At 42.6% G+C, this 20952-nt stretch overlaps 1 protein-coding gene across 4 annotated transcripts in view; it reads left to right on the top strand.

The window, feature by feature from the left end:
• Positions 1-20952, top strand: part of PGS1 (phosphatidylglycerophosphate synthase 1) — a 128229-nt gene that overhangs the window by 88274 nt on the left and 19003 nt on the right. Inside the window, exons 1-4 of one of the 4 annotated variants that reach the window (XM_077924115.1) lie at positions 3175-3345; positions 6040-6115; positions 19510-19699; positions 20612-20689. In XM_077924115.1, the coding sequence (XP_077780241.1) occupies positions 19694-19699; positions 20612-20689 (84 nt within the window). In that variant the 5' untranslated portion in view covers positions 3175-3345; positions 6040-6115; positions 19510-19693. Of the gene's footprint in view, positions 1-3173; positions 3346-6039; positions 6116-19509; positions 19700-20611; positions 20690-20952 lie in introns of those variants that run through there. The other 3 variants (XM_077924113.1, XM_028715447.2, XM_077924114.1) reach the window with 3 other exon arrangements.

The raw sequence follows: 20952 nt of genomic DNA, 5'->3' as shown, positions 1-20952 counted from the left end.
TGAATCACAGACATTCTGGCCAGTACAGCCCTAAGGCAGGATTTCCTGTCTTTCTTGGATCAAACAGGAGGCACAGACACCATAGCAATGAGTTCAGAAGCTGAGTGTGGTGAGTGGAGCAAGATCTGGTTTCAGCGCCTTGACTTGTGCACTAAGAAAATTCCCTGCTCTCCTAATTTATTTGAGAAGTTATTTGGAGATAAGTACATTGCAAATATAGTTGCCAGGCACTGTGGATGAAACCCCCTCCCTTTCTGAAAGTAAAAGGTTTTCTGTTGCTTTATGCTGGGAAGGCAGCTGGGGTTCTGTAAATAACTACTGAACCTTTTTCAAGATAAATAGAAATTCAAGCTGCCATGAAGTACAAAAATATTTCACTGTGCCCTTATATGGAGTTAAGCAATCATTTTTCCATCTCACACATGTAATTCTATATGGTGATCCTGAGCTCACTCTTGACACAATGGAACTTAACATTTTAGGAAGCATGCATAGGGTTAGAGTGACTTTTGGTTATGGAAGAATATTAATTAGTTTTAGCCTATTCCCAAGGCAACTTAAGTGTTTCCTTATTTGGTAGCACTAACAGGTGAAGTTCCATTGAGACTTACACCCCCATTTCCCCCCTGGCTTCTCTTGCACTGAATACATTGTGCTGGGGAAAATGTTGTATCTTGACCACAACTTCCTTACATTGTTTCTTGTAGTGCACCATTGTTCATCTTAGCATCTAGCACTGCTAGTATGCACTGCTTATCTTAGGATATTGCTCTTCTGGCAAGAACCTATTGAGTTACATTTACATGCTGAAGACTCTATCTGATCACAGCAGGGATTTTGTCTGGTAAGCAAACTAATTATGAAAAAGCAAGTCGCTTGATTTACAATGTAGTCTCTATAGCAGGGGTGGCAAACCTTTGGCCTTCCAGATGTTGCTGAACTATGTTTTTCATCAACCCCAGCTGGCGTAGCCAATAGTCAAGGCTGATAGGAAGTAAAGGTTTCTTACTCCTGACGTATTTTATTATTATTTATTAAATGTGTGTACTGCCCTTCATCTGTAGATGTCAGGGTGGTTCATATAGAATTTCATCAAGGGAAGGCAAACAATATAAGTTCTAGTGAGGGTATTACACATTTGAATAACTAGCAAGACAAAGTATCAGAAACCTGCAGAAGGGCCCTTGTTACCATTTCCTTCAAAATGCATCTTCTCTATGCTATTATTCCTGCACTGGATTTGCCAAATCGACAGGGGGGAAATAGCCTAGTTTGCTTCTACCCCTTAACAGAACTGTGGCAGCAGCAGATTAGCTCAAATTACTGTGAAAACGGCAGCTACAGCGTAGTCCAAAACAATGGCAACTGTACCCAGAGATTCTGCCTGTGTCTAACAGCTCCATCTCCTTTAGAAACAGGTAGGTTTTCTGGACTGTGATACAACAATCCTACCCTGATTTCACTCCTAACATTTAATACCAACCTGTCCTGACCTGAACCTAATTATTTGCTATTGAGTAATCCTCCCTCCATTACTTTCAGTTCTATTAATTCTGTCTAACATTTGGAAGCATGCACATACTTTTAAAGACACAACACACAAACTGCTCTTTTAAGGTGGTGATGCTATGCACAGTTACTTGGGAGTAAGCTCAACGGAATTCGGTGGGAATGACCAAATGTACAGGATCGGGTCATTCATATGATCAGAAAACTGCTTGGTTTCTTTATTCTAATGCACATGAATAGTAGTCAGAACATGTTAGAACAAGTATGTTAGTTTTCACTTCTGCAGAAAGAAACAAAACTACAAGGAAAATACACAAAGCAGAACCAGTTTTTTTTATATGATAACCTGCCTTTCTCCCAGTGCAGGACCAGAGGTAGGTCACAGCATAAATGAAAACATAAAACTAAAAATACACAAATATAAAAATAAAGAACTATCACTATAAAAACAGCAGTAAAAACACTCAAAAACCATTAAAAAGTGCACATGTGCACAAACAAAACACCACCACCCACCCTGTTGCTACGGCCAGTTAATGGCCAAAGGCCTGCCGGAACAGGTCTGCCTGTTGGTGAAAGGAAAGCAGAAAGGGGACCAGCCCAGTGTCCTGTGGAAGGGAGTTCCACAGTCCGTGAACAGCCACCAGGAAGGCCTTTTTGTCATCACCAAATGTACCTACGTAGGTGGCAGGACTGAAAGAAAGGCCTCCTGAGAAGATTTTAAAGCCCACCCAGGCTCATATACAGTACTTCAGATAACCGCGAAAATAAATAAAACCCCAAAGAAAGCAAACTGTGCAGTATTATATAAATACTCCATCAAAGCATAATACAAACTAATAAACATTTCAACAGTTAGCTGGAAATTCTTTTACTTTTTTTTTTTTTAGAAACAAAACAGCAGGAAAAAACACTTTTGAAACTGATGAAGCCAGCTGAGCAAACTTCCATGTCTGACGAGCATGAGTTTGGTGAAATTTTTTTTAGTTTGTTACATGTTGCAAAAGACTCCTGTCCATTTGTTTTCTGCGGATAAATTCACATGTGATGTGGGGATGCACAGAAGACTGCAGCAGCTGCTTGCAGGGTGGCGGAAGGCATGATATATCTCGTGAGCTTTGCGGCCAGGGAAGGCAGTGGTCGCTGAACAAGGGTTTCCAATTCAGGCCCCTTGCGAGTACAGCACTCGCACGAGGATTTTAAGTTACAGGGATTTAGCCGGTTACAATCCCGTGTACTCGGGGAGCAGGGAAAATTTGCAAGCGTATACGCTTACAGCACACTTTTTTGGAGGCGAGGTCTACTAAGTTCAGTGGGACTTATGAGCCCTTGCTCTCGCGTTAGCCAGTACAGAACTGCAGCCTTTGGATAAACACCACCTAGAATTATTATTATTATTACCCCGCTTTATTCCGTAGCTTTGAGAACAAAACCACGGCGGCGGGAGTGGTGCACTACAAAGCGGAAGAGCGCCGAGGTGGTCTTGAGACCTTCCTAGTCTGTATTTTTCCTAAAATCCCACCCTATCTGCCCTTAGGTGCCAGGGGGAAAGTGGCGCCCCCCCCCATCCCCTTGGCAACGGCGGTGGACTTTCGCAGACAGGAAGCGGCCTCCCATCTCTATGGCAGCAAGCGGAAGTGGTGGAGGCTCTGCGGAGCAGCGCTCACCCGGAACCGGAAGCAGTCGGGTTTCCATGGCGGCGGCTGTGGTGGCTGAGGCTCCCGTGCTATGGCGGCGGCTGCTAGATTATTTGCCCCGGGGGAGACCTGCCTTGGCCGCTCTGTTCGGCCGGCTGTCGGACCGCCTGACCCGGGGCCGGGAGCGCCGCGCACGCAGGTGAGGGAGGGTGGTCGGCCGGCCGGTTTTTCACTTGCGGCGGCTCCTGCATTTTCTTCCAGTGAGGACTCGCGCTTAAGAGATTCAGAGACTATCTTGGGCTGGGCGCCTTCCTAGTGGAAAGTAACTGTCGCTAAGGTTGGGTCGGCGTCGTGTTTAAGTGCATGTTGGCGGGGGGGGGGGAGACTGATAATCAGGGGCGAGATAGTCCTTGAGGGTAAAGTCTGGGGTACCCTTTAAGGTGGGTATAGGGTGTACTGGAAGGAGGGTCAGTTGTAGTACCTGCGTGTATTTCTGTAGGAAGGGAGAAAAGAATAAGGTACTGTCGGCCAAAGAGAAGCTCGTCGGCGTATATTTTTATTTGGTGGAAATGTGTACTCCAGCTGTACTTAGAGATTTGCAGCGTGGCTAGCAGTAAACGCAACAAAGCAATCGGAGCAGCTTAAGAGGAGCAGACGGTAAAACCACAGCATTTCAAAAACCCTAGGAAACGATTTAAAGCCTGGTTCAGCTAATGTTTTTAAAAAGGATTGAGCTGGAGGTCATTTTAACTCATGTTTCTCCTGCAGTCCTCAAAATGGAAACTCTTGTGTTCATGTCAAGTGGAGCCTTTTCGCATCATATGGCAACATTTGTGCTGCAGATAGGAGTTGCAGTACACGAGTGTTGCGCTAGTGTTTCCAACAGCAAATGCATAAAATGTAGAGAACACATGTGCATCTTTAACTAAGAGTGCATGGGAACCCTAATTAGACTGCAATTTCTTGATATGTGTGTGTGTGTGTTTGCTGTAAGAAACACAGGTGTGCACACAGCAGTTTTTCATGTAATGGTTTGCAGCTGTTATCCACTCTTCCTGCCCCTCCTCCCCAAGCATGGGGCTAAAAGGACAACTTTGGCATTCAGGTGGTTGTGTTTGAAGCATCAGGCCACAGTTTCAGCACTTCAGTATAAATTAGTTTCTTTTTGCTAAAATTCAGGAAGCTTCCAGACCATTGCCGGACCATTCCAGACCAGGAAGCGGAGAAGGGGCTGGTGGATGCTGCAGCGATGGCGGCGGCTTCTTGGTGCTGAGCGAGGGAAGGCCATGCCGAGCAGGAATGTTGCTGCTGCTCCCTGGCTCTAGGTCCCTCTGCCACCAGTCTCTCAGCATCAGTGCCCCTCATCTCTGCTTCCACCCTTAGCCCAGATACTTGAGGACTGGCATCTTGTTCTGGAGGACGGCACTTCCAGGAAGGGCTGGTGGGGGTGGAAGAGGGAGCCTATTTCTTACCCAAAATCCTGGGGAGCCGCTGCTGGTCCGCGTCGGCAACAGCGCTCTCGGTGGAGCTGCCAGGCCGACTCGTGAGGAGGTCCCTAAAGGCAGCGCACCTCAGGGGAGAAGGAGGCCGAAGGCGCACTGATAATCTCCACTCCTTGGGGAGGGAGGCGTGTGCAAAGCGAAAGGAAACTCAACCCGGATCGGGCTCGCCACCATGGACTCCCCTCCCTGCACCCTCCCAACTCTATCCACCGCAGGATCCTAAGAACAAGTGATCCCCCCCCTGCCTCGCCCGGATAAACACTCTTGCCGCTGCGCATCTCTCTCCCAAGTCCCAACAGGGGTCTCCAAAGTGCGCTTTGGCGCACGGCAGCTGGCGTGTCTTGTTCTTCTCTCTTTCTCTCCCTCCGTCTTCCAACCTGGAAGCATCAATGGCTCCCTGCAGCATCAACGGCCCCCTTCTCCGCTTCCTGGTGCTGAGTGAGGGAAGGCCGTGCTGAACAGGAATGTCACTGCCTCTCCCCAGCCCTCATTTCCGGGTTAGAAGTGTTCGTATTCCAAGTAGTTCGTTAATTAGGCTGTTCATAGACCAGGGTACCACTGTATTTGATTGGGAGGTCTTGTGCAATAAATTGACATCCACAAAAAATCATATCCTTGTGATAAGAAATGTGATGAGGAAATGCAATGGAAAGTGTGGGATAAAACTTGTCGGACCTCCCTGCTAGCAAGTCAGAATGAATGCTTAATAAGCAGGTAGTCTGGAGAAGACTGCATTGCCTCCTTGAATTATGTACTGTATTATGTTTGTGAGAAACATGATATAAATCATTGGTGCATGGATGTTTTGAAATCCTGGCATGTGTCTGGACATGTTTTCATTATGTGTATGACTGGGGAACGTGCCACTTGCTCATACTTTACTGCTTTGCTTAATACATTGTCTTCTTGAAATTAACCATCATGGGCATACTGTTGAAACTGTGCAGAGTAAAGAGGAGTAAAATTCATGCAATCTGCTTTTTAAAAAGATCCCGTGTACCTCACTAGACATTCTTTCTTTTCGTGAATTTGGTATTAACAGCCTTACATGTTTCATTCTTGTGTGGAAACACTACAGAAACTAAGATTTTTCCTGTACTAAAGCTGTTTACTTTGAATGTGATACTTCTTGGAAATAGCATTCCGTGATTCCTAAAAGCTCAGGAGTTTAATGTTGGCGTAATTATTTTCCCTGTATGGTAATTTTTGTTCTTGTTCAAGCTTCTCCAGATCTTCCTCATCCAAGGACTAGGTTACCTCTTTTTGCATATAATGTGGTGATGATTTGGTAAAATGCGCTTTCTATTTGAAAAGCTTTTATTATGAACAACCTTGTTATACAGCTGTGAAAGATTCTGACATTTACAAAGTGTTTCTTTTTATTGAATCAGACTATTGATGCATCAAGCCTAGGGGTCAGCAACCTTTCTCAGCCGTGGGCCGGTCCACCGTCCCTCAGACAATGTGGTAGGCTGGACTATATTTTGAAAAAATAAATAAATGAATGAATTCCTATGCCCCACAAATAACCCAGAGATGCATTTTAAATAAAAGGACACATTCTACTCATGTAAAAACACGCTGATTCCCGGACCGTACGTGGGCCAGATTTAGAAGGCGATTGGGCTGCATCCGGCCCACGGGCCTTAGGTTGCCTACCCCTGATCTAGCCCAACATCCATTTTGATATTGTAGCGCTTGGCAAGCTGCCTATCACACTTGAATTGACTTGGAAATAAGTGAAGCTATATTTTTCTTCATTTGGAAATGGTTTGGCATATTTCTGATATCACCAAACACTCTTCTGCCACTCTCTCTTCTCTCCCTCCTCAACTAGCTAATGCTGTGGTGCTGGTGGCAAGCTGGGGAGAAACAGCAAGAATAGCATTTCCTTGCTGTTTCAGCTCTCCAGATTTGTAGTTTTCTCAATAAACTACTGATACTGTGGTAGCCTTTGGGAAAACTACCTTTGCCACAGGTAATTTTGCCTGGTGAAAGAAGAAGGGAATAACTTCTGCTTGTAACTTGAGCATCAGCTGTGGGGTTTAGATGGGGAATGGCTGGATGGGAAGTGAGTAGACTAGGACGTTATCTCTGGGTTGGAGTATAGTCTGAACTTGAGGAGGGTTTAAGGGTAAAAATATACTCCTTGTATTTGAGGTACGTAATCACTGTGAGCCCCAGTGACTCATATTACCAGGTTCTTGGTAATGTCTCTGACTACAGACAGACACATGCTTTGAATAGCGCATGGAGCAGGGAGGTGTCTCTGCTTATTGGCAAAAAAGGGTTTAGCAGTACAGTGGTACCTCGGGTTACATATGCTTCAGGTTACAGACTCCACTAACCCAGAAATAGTGCTTCAGGTTAAGAACAGTTTCAGGTTAAGAATGGACCTCCGGAACAAATTAAGTACTTAACCCGAGGTACCACTGTAATACAAGGTGTGAGTGGCTGATTTACCATCTTCTGGCTGTGACAAAGGTCCATCAGTCTGGGCTTAAAGATTGTGTAAGGTGTGGTTGGAGGGAGATTTAGGGCGGGGGCTACAGTGTGTGTGAGACTGGCTACATAAGAACTAGTGGCTTTGATTTATAATTGTATATAACTATATTGTCATCAAATCCTTATAGCTTTTTTTAAAAAAGTTAATAAATATTTAAGAAAAAATAAGTGAATTTTGAAATTGATTGGCATTAGTTTCAGAGTTGGGCTGCAAAATTAAACCTTGCTCCTGCATGTAAGTAGCCATGTTTATTTGACTTTTCTTGATCAATGAATCCAGTGCTTATTTTGCTCATTTTTGTCATATTAGCGTTGCAACTATATTTATGTCCCAAGGCAGCTTATTCTCCACTTGTTTTATGATTTTCTTCTTGTAGTGCATTCTTTTTTATGTCAGCTATTTGGAAAGGTCCCCTTGGGTTTACTGCTATTTCTGTAGCCATCTGGCAGCAGGCTTTTTATTTTCTTCGTAAACCTTAAAAATGCAGAAGTGAAGGACTGGAGAAAAACAGCTGGAGTGCTCATTTGGTTGTTAAGTTACTGCGGAAGTTTGGCTGCTTTTTTTGTTTCTGTGCAAAAGCATGTATAAATAATAAAAATATATTAATGTTCTCAAACTTCACATAAATGTCAGCTGCAGATGTAATGGGTTCAGTGTGAAATAATGAATTTGGTGCTATGACATAACTTCGCTCAAGAATTTACTTTGGAAGAATGAGACATCATTTTTGGCATGTGCATTACTATCAACCCACTCTTCACTCATTTACTTAACAATATACCAGAAACTTAACCTTTATCTGTTCCAGACATTTTGGGGCAACCAAAATAGTAATGCTTGTGAATCAACGTTTTCTCTGTTTTGCATCTCTGGTATCGGTTGCTCTCTTTCACATGTCAAATTTACTAGCATCCTGTAACTAACTAGAAACTGTTTCCCCTGATCTGTGGCTAAATTCAACTCTGGATTTCTCTTACATGTCCATTTTCAGGTAAAATCAGTGCTTTTTTTCTGGGGGGGATGCAGGGATACGCGTACACCTAAACATCTTTATACTTTTGTCCATTTACTGTATTTCCCCCGATTTGGATTATAAAATGCAGATTTTCTTGAGAAAATGAGAGTACCCCAAACATTTTTTAAACAAAAGCACAGGGTAAGATGATACATAACATATAGTACATAATAGATCCTAAGGAATGTCAAGGCTGTTTGCCCTTTTCAAGAACTATGGAAGGCAATGAAAAGTAGTATGGAGGAGATTGTAACTAGTATGCTTTTTCTTGTTAGAACCCTCCCCCCCACCCTATTGTAATTTGCAGAATTCCTGAAAAGAGCTTATATAGCTATATAGTTGCTCCAAACATGGGTTATCAAATTGATAAGGTTAATAATATATGATTAACATATATTTGTGAGAGAATATATTCTGTGGGAGTGATATGCTCTGTGGGAGTGATATGTTTTATACTGGTTAATGGAGGAAACAGCAGGCTAGGGCATCTCATTTGGCCATGAGACAATGACTTACATTGCAGCAGCCTTTGGCTATAAGCAATAAACTTGACTGACTGACTGACTATGACATAGGGTCACACTATGTGTGAAGACTTCCACAGAGCTTTTCATTAAGGGTGATTTGCAATAACAGGATGCTATAATGGAGCTATGTGTGTTTTTGGTGCCTGGCTCCTATTTTCAGGAATTCTCTCAGAACTAATGTTATATATATTTTCAACTACACTTTTTTAGAATTGCTCCTCAGACATTTTGTTTGTGTCCCCCCCCCCCCAACACTCCCCAAGTCTTAGAGCTTGAGTTTTGATCTCTAAACACCATTTACCGTATTTTTCAGTGTGGTAAACCCATACCCATTTTCATTTTCATATGTCCACTAGGTGCACTCATTTATATCTTTTAAACAGTTGCCTTTAGTTTTGCTGTTCCAGAATGACCACCTTAAAGTCAGTTACAGAGTGTCCTGAGGAAAATTGCCATCTGAAATAAATCAGTGTGAGAACATTTCAGCCTCCCAGGACATTCTGTAACTGACCTTAAAAGTGTCCTTTCTAGAACATAGGTACTTCAAAGGAAGAACACAGCTTGAAACAAGTGAAACTGTTGAATTGCAATTCATCAATAAGTTCAATGCCATTGTTTGTTTGTTAAAATGAAACAAAGAATTTTTATCACAATCCATACCCAGTTGTCGGATATCTGTGCTATCTATGACTGATTCTTGCTCATGGTTCTCTGCCTAGAGGTGTGACTACAGTAGTTCAAGCAATTATCAGCAATCTACTCTTGCAGAATATAAAACATGTTCCTGTGTAACATATATTTAAGCTCTAACTGTCACGGTAATTTTTGCACCTTATTGCCATTCAACTCTCACTTAATAATCTTCTCCTTTAGATACTGTAACTGCCAACTAAGACTACATGCATCTGGTGAAGTGAGCTTGGGTCCCTGAAAGCTTGTGCTTTGATAAAAAGTGATAAAATTTGATAAAGAATCTTTAATTGTTTTTATGTGTAGTGATGAGCGGCATAAAACAGCAGTGGTTGTCTGTGCAACATTTGGCCCAGGTTCTGATAATTAATTTTATTAGATTTATATCCTACCCTGCCTCCCAAAGAAGCCCAGAATAGTTTGCAAAGCTTTCAAAGAGCAGGTGATGAAGTTGACGAGACTTTGGAGCACATTCCTGAAATTAAACTCTCTCATTATCATGAATTCCCTTTCCCACGATGAAGTGACTGGAGACTAGTTGCAGAGACGAGTGAGGGCAATGTTGTGTCACTGTGACATACCCTCCCATGGGCCATTTTTGCACAATTACTGGAACTCTGTGTTACTTAGCCTAAGGCTGCATTCAAAATCCCGTCACAGTAATTCAAAGTCCCGTAACAACAGAGAGAATTAGTAAGCATCCAACTTACTGTTTCATAATTAGGAAGGTCAGCATTATATGTTGATGGTAAATAGAGAACAAATAACAGTGGATACACGTGGATGAGATACCCATCATGTCACATCAAACAGTAAAGCAATGTTTCACAAACTTGGGTCTCCAGCAGTTGTTTGAACTACAACTGATCATCCCTAGCTAGCAGGACCAGTGGTCAGGGATGATGGGAGTTGTAGTCCAACAACAGCTGAAGACCCAAGTTAGAGAAACACGGTTGTGAAGGTGAACACAAGGAGGAAATATAACAACACAACAAAATATCAGACATGAAAAACTTCCCGATACCGGGCTGCCTTCAGATAATTGTTTATCTCTATATATCTGATGGCAGGGCATTCCACAGGGCAGGGCGGCTAATGAGAAGGCCTTCTGCCTGGTTCCCTGTAACCTCCAGTGAGGGAACCAGCAAAAGAATGTGGAGATGCTCCTTCAGGTATATGGAGATGAAACTGCAGTGGTTGCTAATCCACACTTTATGAGTATCACATGGATATGGCCATTTAAACATGGTAACACTACCTGGAATGTGCTTTCCTACATGTGATTTTTTTGCCTGTGGTTAGCAACAGATTTCTTCCTTCTGTTGGAAGCCATCCAGAGTGGCTGGGGCAACTCAGTCAGATGGGCAGGGTACAATTAATAAAATATTATTTTATATTATAAGTAATCAAGGCTTGGTATTTTTAAAAATTGCATGCTATGCTATTCCTGTAATCCAGCAACTGTACCCATTTGAAGTTCATTAAGGTTCATGTTAACATTTGTAATATCTTTTGACTCAGTAAACATCGGCTACAAAGAAGCTAAGGATGGAATTCAAAACTGTTCTATGTTGAACGTTCCGTTGGCATAATCATATCAATTTGTCAGATGGAACGATTCAACCCACCCCCCTTGTTCTGCGGGATCTCTTGCCCTGAGCCAATTTTGGAGGAGGGAGGAGAAAGCCCTGTTGTTTAAGCAGAAGACCATGCTTCTGCTGATAGGGTTCATTATGTAAATCCTACCCTAAGTTCCTGTCCTTCATTTTACTAGCAGTAAGAAAGCAAATCTATGTGGAACATCCATGTATAAATAAGAGTGCATACATCTTGTATGCTCATTTAAAGCTACAAAAACAACTGAAATCTCAAGGAAAATATTAACCTCTTCCTGCTGATTATGCTGCTCTGCTCAGGTTATGTGTTTTCACATAAAGCAGGTGCTTTTTGTCCAGGGTATTGAATTACAGAACTTTCCCAGAATTCACATAGCAAGCAAAGACTGTAGATGTTTGCTTTGGAGATGCAGCATTAAATGCTGCAAGCATTTATATGCTGGTCTCCAGCCCCAAGGGTTCTCATGGTGTCTAACAATTAAAACAATAATGCACATATGCCAGACATGAAAGAGATTCTCGGAAATAAAGTCACAGTCTTTTGTACAATTGCCCCTTCTCAAGAAACTAAACTTGTCAGCATAAAATTTAGATGGTGAAGTAGAAAAAAGAGAAGATTGAATTTTATTTGATTGCCCATGAAATGCACCGGTGTTTCATCATGTTTTCATTTGTAATAGTTTTTTGAATCGGTGTAATGCTTTAGCATCTTCAAGATTCAGTCAAACTTTTCTAATTAGTATTGTGGTCTAGAGGCTTGACTGTGGAATTTGGAAATCCTGGGCCAAATGCAAAATGCTGCAGTGTGTTATCCTCCATTTCAGCAGCATAATGGGAACAGCAGCTTAACTTGCCAGGTTCCTTAGAGGACAAAACACAATGTGTGCATGGTACAAAATGCTTTACATACAATGAACAAGTTCCTGTTTTTTTTAGCATATGAGAAGGAAAGCTTCTGAATAGCATTTGTTTATGGTGAGTCTTGCATTATCTGGGAAAAACTACTTGCTGCTTGGGTTACAGGAAGTATGTTGGATTAGCATAATTTCTTTGTTTTCTCAGCAGATGTTCTTAGACTAGTTTTTCTCTTCACGCCAGCTCATCTGTGTAAAGTAAAGCATACTGTATTCAAAACAAATCTTTTCTTTTAAAAATATATATTCCTAAACGATTAACAATGATTTCTCTGTTGGAAAACTTCCTCTCTTGGCCCCTCTCCCAAACCTTTGGATGGCTCCCAAGTAATTATTTTGTTGCCAATTTCCATAAATAATCAATTGCTAGAAAAGCGGTTGGATGGATTAAGTGTGGTCTGTTGAGCAAGGAGGCCCAGGAGGCCTTGAAATCTGTACAGCATGTCTGCAGAACAGTTTCCAGTGGCTTTCATGGGAATAAATACGGTAAATGTCTTGTCCTCCTGGTTGTGTGGAGAAAATACAAAATGGTTGGGTATTGCACAGGTGTGGGTATAGACTTCTTAAGCCCAGGTAGCTCTTTTACCCCAGCCTTCTCTCTCTCTCTCTTTTTAAATAATCAAATTAAATATACAGTACCTTATTTGCTTTCTAACACTGTTCTTAACACCATAAAGGTAATGGGACCCCTGACCATTAGGTCCAGTCGTGGCTGACTCTGGGGTTGTGGCGCTCATCTCACTTTATTGTCCGAGGGAGCCGGCGTGCAGCTTCCGGGTCATGTGGCCAGCATGACTAAGCCGCTTCTGGCGAACCAGAGCAGCGCACGGAAATGCCATTTACCTTGCTGCTGCAGCCGTACCTATTTATCTACTTGCACTTTGATGTGCTTTCGAACTGCTAGGTTGGCAGGAGCAGGGACCGAGCAACGGGAGCTCACCCCGTTGCGGGGATTCGAATTCCCAACCTTCTGACCGGCAAGTCCTAGGCTCTGTGGTTTAACCCACAGCGCCACCCCCGTCCCTATCTTAACACCATATGAAAGCTTTATTTTGCAACCAAGTTAAAGTATTTGAATTAAAGTAATTTATTAAAATGTGTATAATTTAGTCTGAAAAGGTTTGCATTTCAGTACAGAATTCTAGGTTGTATTGTCTATAGTCATGTTATGCCCCCCTAGACACAAGGATATGGCAATATAGAATTTTAGGTTATATGCATCTCCTTGTCTTCAGGGGGATAAAATTGTTACATGGGTTAAATATATTTACCTCTGAGCATCACGTTACTGCTGTTCTTCACTTTTAAGGACGTTTAATGCAGTTTTAATTGAATGGTTGTAATTTATGCAAGTTTGTACACTACCTTAAAGGGGGCAGTTGTTTTCTAAAAGGTGCTATATAAATCAGCTAAAAACATGATTGTGTTTTGTGCTGAAAGTACATGCTACACTTCAGTCATGTAGCAACCGTTTGGTTATTCATCATCTTCAGGAACACAGGATATGGAAATGTACCCACATGAGGTCATTTTTGTGTTTTGTTGAATAGGTGGTACTACTGCCAGGGTTTTGAGTAAATTAGCATCTTACTCCTAGGGTTTCGTTTGCTTTCAATAGCACTTTTTTGTAATGACAATTAGTCTATTTCTTTTAGAAGCAACTTGCTCTTTGATCTGAGCTGTTTTCCACGCAATTGTGGGAAAGAGGAAAAGGTGAACACTCAAACTATTTGTAGCATCCAGTAAGCATGACTCAGTTAAAACAAGGGAAAGCAAAAGTCTCAGGCCACATGTTCACACCCAGCCTTCTTACTTTAAGGAAGTTACCCTCAAGCCTTTATTGTTCATTGCATCAGAATGTTAACAATAAAACTAGTTTCCCAGATTCAGTCACAGCCTATGCAAAAATACAGTAATATAGACTCAGGCATTCCAGTGAATCAAGAGCTGTTGGCAAAAGCCACTATGTTGTGGCTTCTGTGTGGGTGATGCACACTGAGATATCATGCAATCTCTCTTCTCCTGTCTGCCGAACAAGCTGAGGTTTAACAAGAATTGTGGTACTTGAGCTCACTTTGTCGCGATATTACTCAAAGACCCACTTCCTAAAAATAGATCTTTCAAAACCCCCAGATTTATAAATAGCAGATACTTCAAATTCGAGAGATAGACAGACACCCCTTATTCACTTCTTTCCCCCCCCTAGGTAATTTTGATACTGCATTTATCCTGGCCAAATAATTGCTTTCTGGGTTAGCCCACCAGGTTGATAATATGGGATCAGCTAGCTGTTTTATTTAAAGAACTGCATTGCTACTTCATGGTTGGGTCTAAAAGCCATGGAGGCTCAATATTTGGTCTACAGGTGGCATTAATTTTTTTAAGTAGCCCACTTTCAGCTGCTTTGGCTCAGTTCGCATAATGCACTAAATCAAACCCATAGCTTGTAGAAACTATGCTGCTGCTTTCAGTGTTAGAAACTGAGATAGGAAAGCCATGAGCTAAATGGCACCTAGGTTCTGGGCACAACAACGGAATGCCTAGGCACGCTTTTTATAACAAGAATACAGAGCTGAAAATGAATGAACTGCAGCTAAAATATTACATTCATTTTTCACATTTTCCCCTGCCCACCCCCCTAATATTCATAAGAGGGTCTCTTCTCCAGTCTTCAGAGAGTAGCTGGAAATGGGGAGGCGGAAAAGCTCCTTTCCTTCCACTCTGCAGTTTTAATCTGAAATCTTAGGCGCAGTACTGCTCCCAGAGCTCAGAAACTGCTCACGCTAATGAAATTCCTGTTGCAAAATGTGCCTAAAACAATGTGAACACTGGCTGCTTTGCTATTCATCTGGTCCTGCTGCTGTGAGCTAAGCCATGGTTTGTCTCAGTGTGATACTGGGCTTATCTTTTGTCTTGCTCCAGACAGAGTTGTAACAAAGGTTTGTTCTAAGTGTACAGGTTGTAATTTGACTGGAGTAAGACAAATTATGAGCCTGGTTTGGATGGCATACTGAGCCATACCATGGTTAAGCTCACAGCAGTGCAGCAGCGGCAGGGCTGGAGGAAGAACAAAGTGGCCACAATTTCCTCTCCAGGAACCTGCACATTCGCATTAAACCATGGTATGGTTTTGTGTAAGATGCAAACCGAGTCTTTAAGTTTATCTATTTTAGCAGAAATAGTTGCCCTGTTTAATCACCCTAATTCCACTACAGTATGTTTTGTGGCACCCTCGTTATGGAACACCCCTCACTTGAGAGGCTTGTCTCACAACGACATATTTGCTGTGCCTGCCGAAGATCTTTCTTTTCTTTTCTTACATCTATAATTTATTCAAGGCAGTGTGTATTTATTTAACATAATTTGTAGCCAGCTTAATTGTAAATAAAACCTCTATGCGTGGCTTCCACCCAGGCGCTGACCAGATCCAGATTTACTTAGCTTCAGCGATGTGATGATGTCTTGTGCCTTCAGACCAGGTATTTTCTCAGCCTTTGTAATCTCTGTTGGGTATGATCAGTGCTAGTCATAGAGTCAACCCACTGAAATCAATGGACTTAAGTAATTTGAGTCCAGTGGGTTGCATCCAACAAAGTCATCCCTTTTGCATGGACTTCCACCTGTGCAATAGGACTTCCTCTTGCTCTCCTCTTCCTGCACCCCATCCCCAAAATCTGTTCTTGGATTCCTGCAATACTTGTGAGCAAATTGGGGGTGGGCATGCATGGAGACGCGGGTGGCGCTGTGGGTAAAAGCCTCAGCGCCTAGGGCTTGCTGATCGAAAAGGTCGGCGGTTCGAATCCCCGCGGCGGGGTGCGCTCCCGTTGCTCGGTCCCAGCGCCTGCCAACCTAGCAGTTCGAAAGCACCCCCGGGTGCAAGTAGATAAATAGGGACCGCTTACTAGCGGGAAGGTAAACAGCGTTTCCGTGTGCTGCGCTGGCTCGCCAGATGCAGCTTTGTCACGCTGGCCACGTGACCCGGAAGTGTCTCCGGACAGCGCTGGCCCCTGGCCTCTTGAGTGAGATGGGCGCACAACCCTAGAGTCTGTCAAGACTGGCCCGTACGGGCAGGGGTACCTTTACCTTTACCTTTATGCATGGAGAAGAGTTGGAGAGGAAGAGCTACTGCACAGGCAGAAAGAAGTTCCTTTGTTAAGGGGGCAACCTTGTTAGATACAACACAATGATTTCAGTGGCACTGACTTGGATGTCACACCAATCTTAAATCTTTTACTGACTAAAGATATTTATTGAAGTTCTAAGATCTGTGGAATTTCTGGTGCTGTTAAGTTTTCTGTAGTGATTTTATTCTCTGTTGCTAGTTGCTTGTTCAGTGTTTTATAGTTTTATGATTTTGACACTTACTGTGTGTCCCCAGAGAAGTTTTAATTACTGGGAGGAGTGGGTAGTTGGGTTGAAAAGGCAGTTATTAAAAGCTCTGAAATATAAAGAAGAGATCCGTGTGTGCTTCCAGACAGTTCCCCTTTTTGGACTTGGAACAGTATCTTCCCATTCTGCATTTCAGTTTTGGATGATTCTTGACTATTGAGAAAGCTTTAAAAGGTGATTGCAAGATAGCATTCTGTTCTGTGGAAAGGAAATAAGAAGCTCTGCTGTGTGTAGTCTCTTACATGTGTTGAAAGAAGACATCTTTGAACTCTCAGCTATCTGCATAAATTTCTTAAAATGGGAGATGTGCTCATCAGCAAAGCACAAGCCTCAGGGTAGTCTTAACTCTATTCCCGAAGATAAAGCGGATTAAAGATCCCTGGGCCCCATGTATTGTCCTGCTCTGCTTGTATTAGAATAAAGTTCGTGTTTGAGAGGTGTGATTCTCTCCCCCCGCCCCCCCATTCGCAGAAGGAAATTGCAAGTTACTGTTAGGGATCACTGAGAGAATATATTGTTGATCATGTTATATAAGTGGACAAGCACAAATTGTGTTGATATTGTTTCTGTGCACATGCATTTAAGTGTAGCCATGATGTTGATAAAAGGGAGGGAGCGTGGATTCCCACAATGCACCAAAACCATGTTCCTTATCAAGTTGTTTTGGGCGTTTGAAAAGGCATTTGAATGTGCTTCATGTTTAATAAATACAGGTAGATAAACCAGTGTCACCTTGCTAGTTTGCTGCTCTTCAGTTGCGTGTTCACAGACAGGACAAGGGAAGTATTTCTTAAAGTTCTCCTTTTCAGTTTAAGGAGAATAGAAACTTTCCCTCCAGATTACTGTAATTTAGTATTGCCAAAGCAATGCCCAGTCCTCACAAACTGTTGAAAAACGAAATTGCTAGGAATTCTTCCACACTCTGAGTCAGATCTCCATTGTGATGAATAGGCAGTGACAAACCGGTGGGCTTTCTGGGAAATGCAATGGCAAACTGTCTGGGGTTTTTTTGTGCAAGGATGCATGCAAACCTTGTGAAGATTCAGTGTTTTATCATGAAGTAAATAAGTGAAATCATCTTCCTGGAATCTGTGGTCACTTGAGCTTTGGACCAAGAGTTCCTCATAACCCTGAGTTCCTCATAAAGTTCTGGTAAAGGTCATGCATGTTGAAGCAGATCACATTGATGGAGCAGTGTGGGATTCAGCTGCTCATAAGCTTATATACTGAGAGGATGGTGTCTCTGTTAGGAAATGGTTTGCTAATGTACAGTTAGTTAACGTTATTTATTTTTAAAATTATTTATTAAATTTATATCCTGCCCTTCCTCCCAGAGGAGTCCATTGCTAAACATGTTATTTCCTCTGAGCTCAACTGTCTTTTTTGGTTTGTCTCTGTATCCTTCTCAAAATACCAGCCATGGCTGTAATAATGGCAGGGCCTTGAAACCAGATGCTGGCACATTTCTTCCCTGCCTCCAGCTTTGCTGTTTGTTGTGTTGTAGCCTGTAGTAGTTTTCTAATAGTGGATCAATTTCCACCAAGGATTATGTTGTGATCTCCTACATGTGGTCTTTTTGGAATAAATACAAGAGAGAAGCTCAAACCTCCTAGATGAAAATGAAACCATATTTATGCAGTAAAGATAACTAGGGTACAATATAAACAATCAGTTGAAATTGAAGTACACCAAAAGAATAGCCCTATTCAGATGTTCTTAAATTATATCCATAGAAGGAACACACATGCTGACCAGCTGCTTCTGACATTTCTTTGTTGAGTGGGAAGGTCTACAGGGGGATTCTAAAGTGCATTCGGTGTTTGGTTGAATGCACTTCCAGTCCTCCCCACAGTCAGGGTTCCCAGTTGCAGGGACAACTGTAACCATGTTCAGCTAAACACATTTAGATTTCCCCTTTAGATTTCCCATTCAACACAGGAAGGTGTGGGGGGGGGGTAGAGAGGGGCCGCTAGCGCATGTACTCTGGTGCCCCCTCTATAGCTATAATTTAAAGGTTGAATCCAGCTAAGGCACCATCTGCATGATAAATGTAAAGCAGCATCATACCACTTTAAACAGTCACAGCTTTCCCCAAAGAGTCCTGGGAACTGTAGTTTGTTGAGGGTGCTGGGAGTTGTTAGGTGTTCCTTCTTTTCCTCACAGAGCTACAGTTCCTAGGGCAGCTTAACAAGCAATCCTTCTTTCCAGAGAACTTTGGAAATTGTGGCTCTGTGAGCAGAACAGAGTTTCCTAACAACTCCATTCATCCTTTACAGCTCCCAGGATTCTGGTATGATGCTGCTTTAAATGTATAGTGCAGATGGGCCCTAGGTCATTGTGCAAGCAGAGCAACTTTTGCAAGTGCAACAGAACTCCTCCTCCTCCTCCTCCTCCCCTCTCCCGCTGTACACCTTGCACTGCACCAATATCTGCTAGTGAGATGGGGGTAGAGAGGAACTCCACAGCAGATTTGGGTGCTTGGAGGGGAAGGAGTGGAAGTTTCCTTGTGAATGCTATTGCAGTTGCGAAAATTCAGTGAATGCAATTGCTCAGTTGCATACAGCGGTACCTTGGGTTACAGACGCTTCAGGTTACAGACTCCGCTAACCCAGATATAGTACCTCGGGTTAAGAACTTTGCTTCAGGATGAGAACAGAAATAGCACGGCGGCGGTGCGATGGCAGCGGGAGGCCCCATTAGCTAAAGTGGTGCTTCAGGTTAAGAACAGTTTCAGTTTAGGAATGGACCTCCAGAACGAATTATGTTCTTAACCCGATGTACCACTGTATAACCCTGTGAAAGGCTGAATAGGACTATCGTATTGCTATTTCAAGAGCTGAAACATGAAGGGATCACTGCAGTCTGTCACCTTGGGTATTGCTACTCTGGCCACTGTCTTTTTACAGTGCATTCTGTTGCTGTTACACAGTTGTGGGTCAGCTTTACTACTGTCTGCAGAGCCTCCTCTTTAGCCTTGAAAGGAAGTTATTAATATATAGCTCAGGTCTGCCTTCCTTCCTTTGTCTACAGCCTGTTGTTCCCCTTCTTGGCAAAAATTGCCCAGCTATGAGTAATGGAGGTGAAAGGCAGATGTGTAATGCTTCAGGCTTGACTACCCCCTTGCTCACACACCTGGAGGCAATATAAAGGAGAATAAAATTTAATGTATGCAACTCAACCCACCCACTTCTTTCTCCTTATTAGATCATCATGGCTGCTGTTGGCCCCGCTGCTCTCTCCTACTATTCCTCAGCTAACAGCCCCACCTTGCTGCCTCTGTCCTGAGGGATCCCATAGATTTCAGTGGATCCGAAACCTCGTCCCAGAGTTTGGAATTGCCAGTTCCCATGTTAAGGTGCTTTCCTCTCCGACTGAATTCTACGAACTTATGAAGGTGATTTGGCATGTCTCCAGCGTGTAACTTTGGGAATAGGGGTGGCAACAGAGCGTCAATGTCAAAATGCATTTTCTCCATCCATTATTGCTTTCAAGTCCTGCATGCAGGTTTGCCATATTCTTCTTGCTGGCCACTGTGAAAACAGAATGCAAGAGTAGACGGGCAGGGCTTTTTTTTTTTTTTTTGCTTTTTTTTTACTACATGTGTTTCTGTTGCCATTTATTGTGTTAAAAAATCACAACCCAGAATTTCAGAAGTACACAGTTTTACTCCTGCAGTACTCCTCCTAAAAGTGTTTTTTCAAGCTTATGGCTCACAGTGATCTTGCTTTATCATTCCTTATTCAGTAAGTCTTAGTGACTGAGCCCGTATGACTTTCCTCTGTATTGGATCTTAAGAAACTAAGTGTGGGGAGAAAAAATTTATTTGACCAAGTATTATGTCCTTTCCCCCTTAGCTATGGTGAGGCAGGAGAGGCTTGGCTTGGCTGTTTTAAGGCACTTGGTTCAATTCCTGTCATTTGTAAAAAAAAAAAAAGTTAAGGTAGCAGGATTGGGAAAAGACCCTTTTCTAAAAACTTGGAGAGCCAATGCCAGTCATAGTAAATAGTAGTAGCTTTATAGTCTGGCTCAGTATGAGGCAGCTACATACGTTAAGTCTTGGACCTGTCAAGTGAAAGCAATAGAAATGCTGCCTTGTCCACTCTGATCAAGAGATATTTGTCCTAAAAGGCAATGAGGCATGCTGTAAGAATTTTGTGTGCTCACTTTGATACAAAAAAGAAGAGACATACTGATAGATACAGCAGAATTTTTCACTTTTAAGTACTGGATTGAGTGGATTTTGGGAGGAACTTGAGGGCTTCACATGACAGACAAATCAGTGAATCTAAACTTTTCTCTCTCTCAGGGGCAGATAAAGACGGCCAAGCGGCGAGTGGTTTTGGCTTCACTCTACCTTGGAACAGGACCTCTGGAACAGGAATTAGTAAGTGTTTGAGCTGGAGAGAGTGGGTCACAGATATCTGAGAAATAATCGGTTAAGAGATGTCCTCTGTAGCTCTTCTTCAATGTTGTACACAGCCTCCTTTTTCTAACTCCTTAATTCACAGATCTCTACTTTCATCCCTGCCATCTTTGTCCTGTGGGCTTTTCATGGTAGATCTGTCAGCTTAGAAAAATGAAGGCAAAACATCTTGACATTGATGGCAGGCATGCCAGTGTGCCATATATATCTGCTGTAAGAACTGG

The sequence above is a fragment of the Podarcis muralis genome, chromosome 2 (genome assembly GCF_964188315.1).
Source record: "Podarcis muralis chromosome 2, rPodMur119.hap1.1, whole genome shotgun sequence".
NCBI classification, from domain to species: domain Eukaryota; kingdom Metazoa; phylum Chordata; class Lepidosauria; order Squamata; family Lacertidae; genus Podarcis; species Podarcis muralis.
The sequence above is the reverse complement of the archived record's forward strand: the minus strand, read 5'-3'. Positions and strand labels throughout refer to the sequence as shown.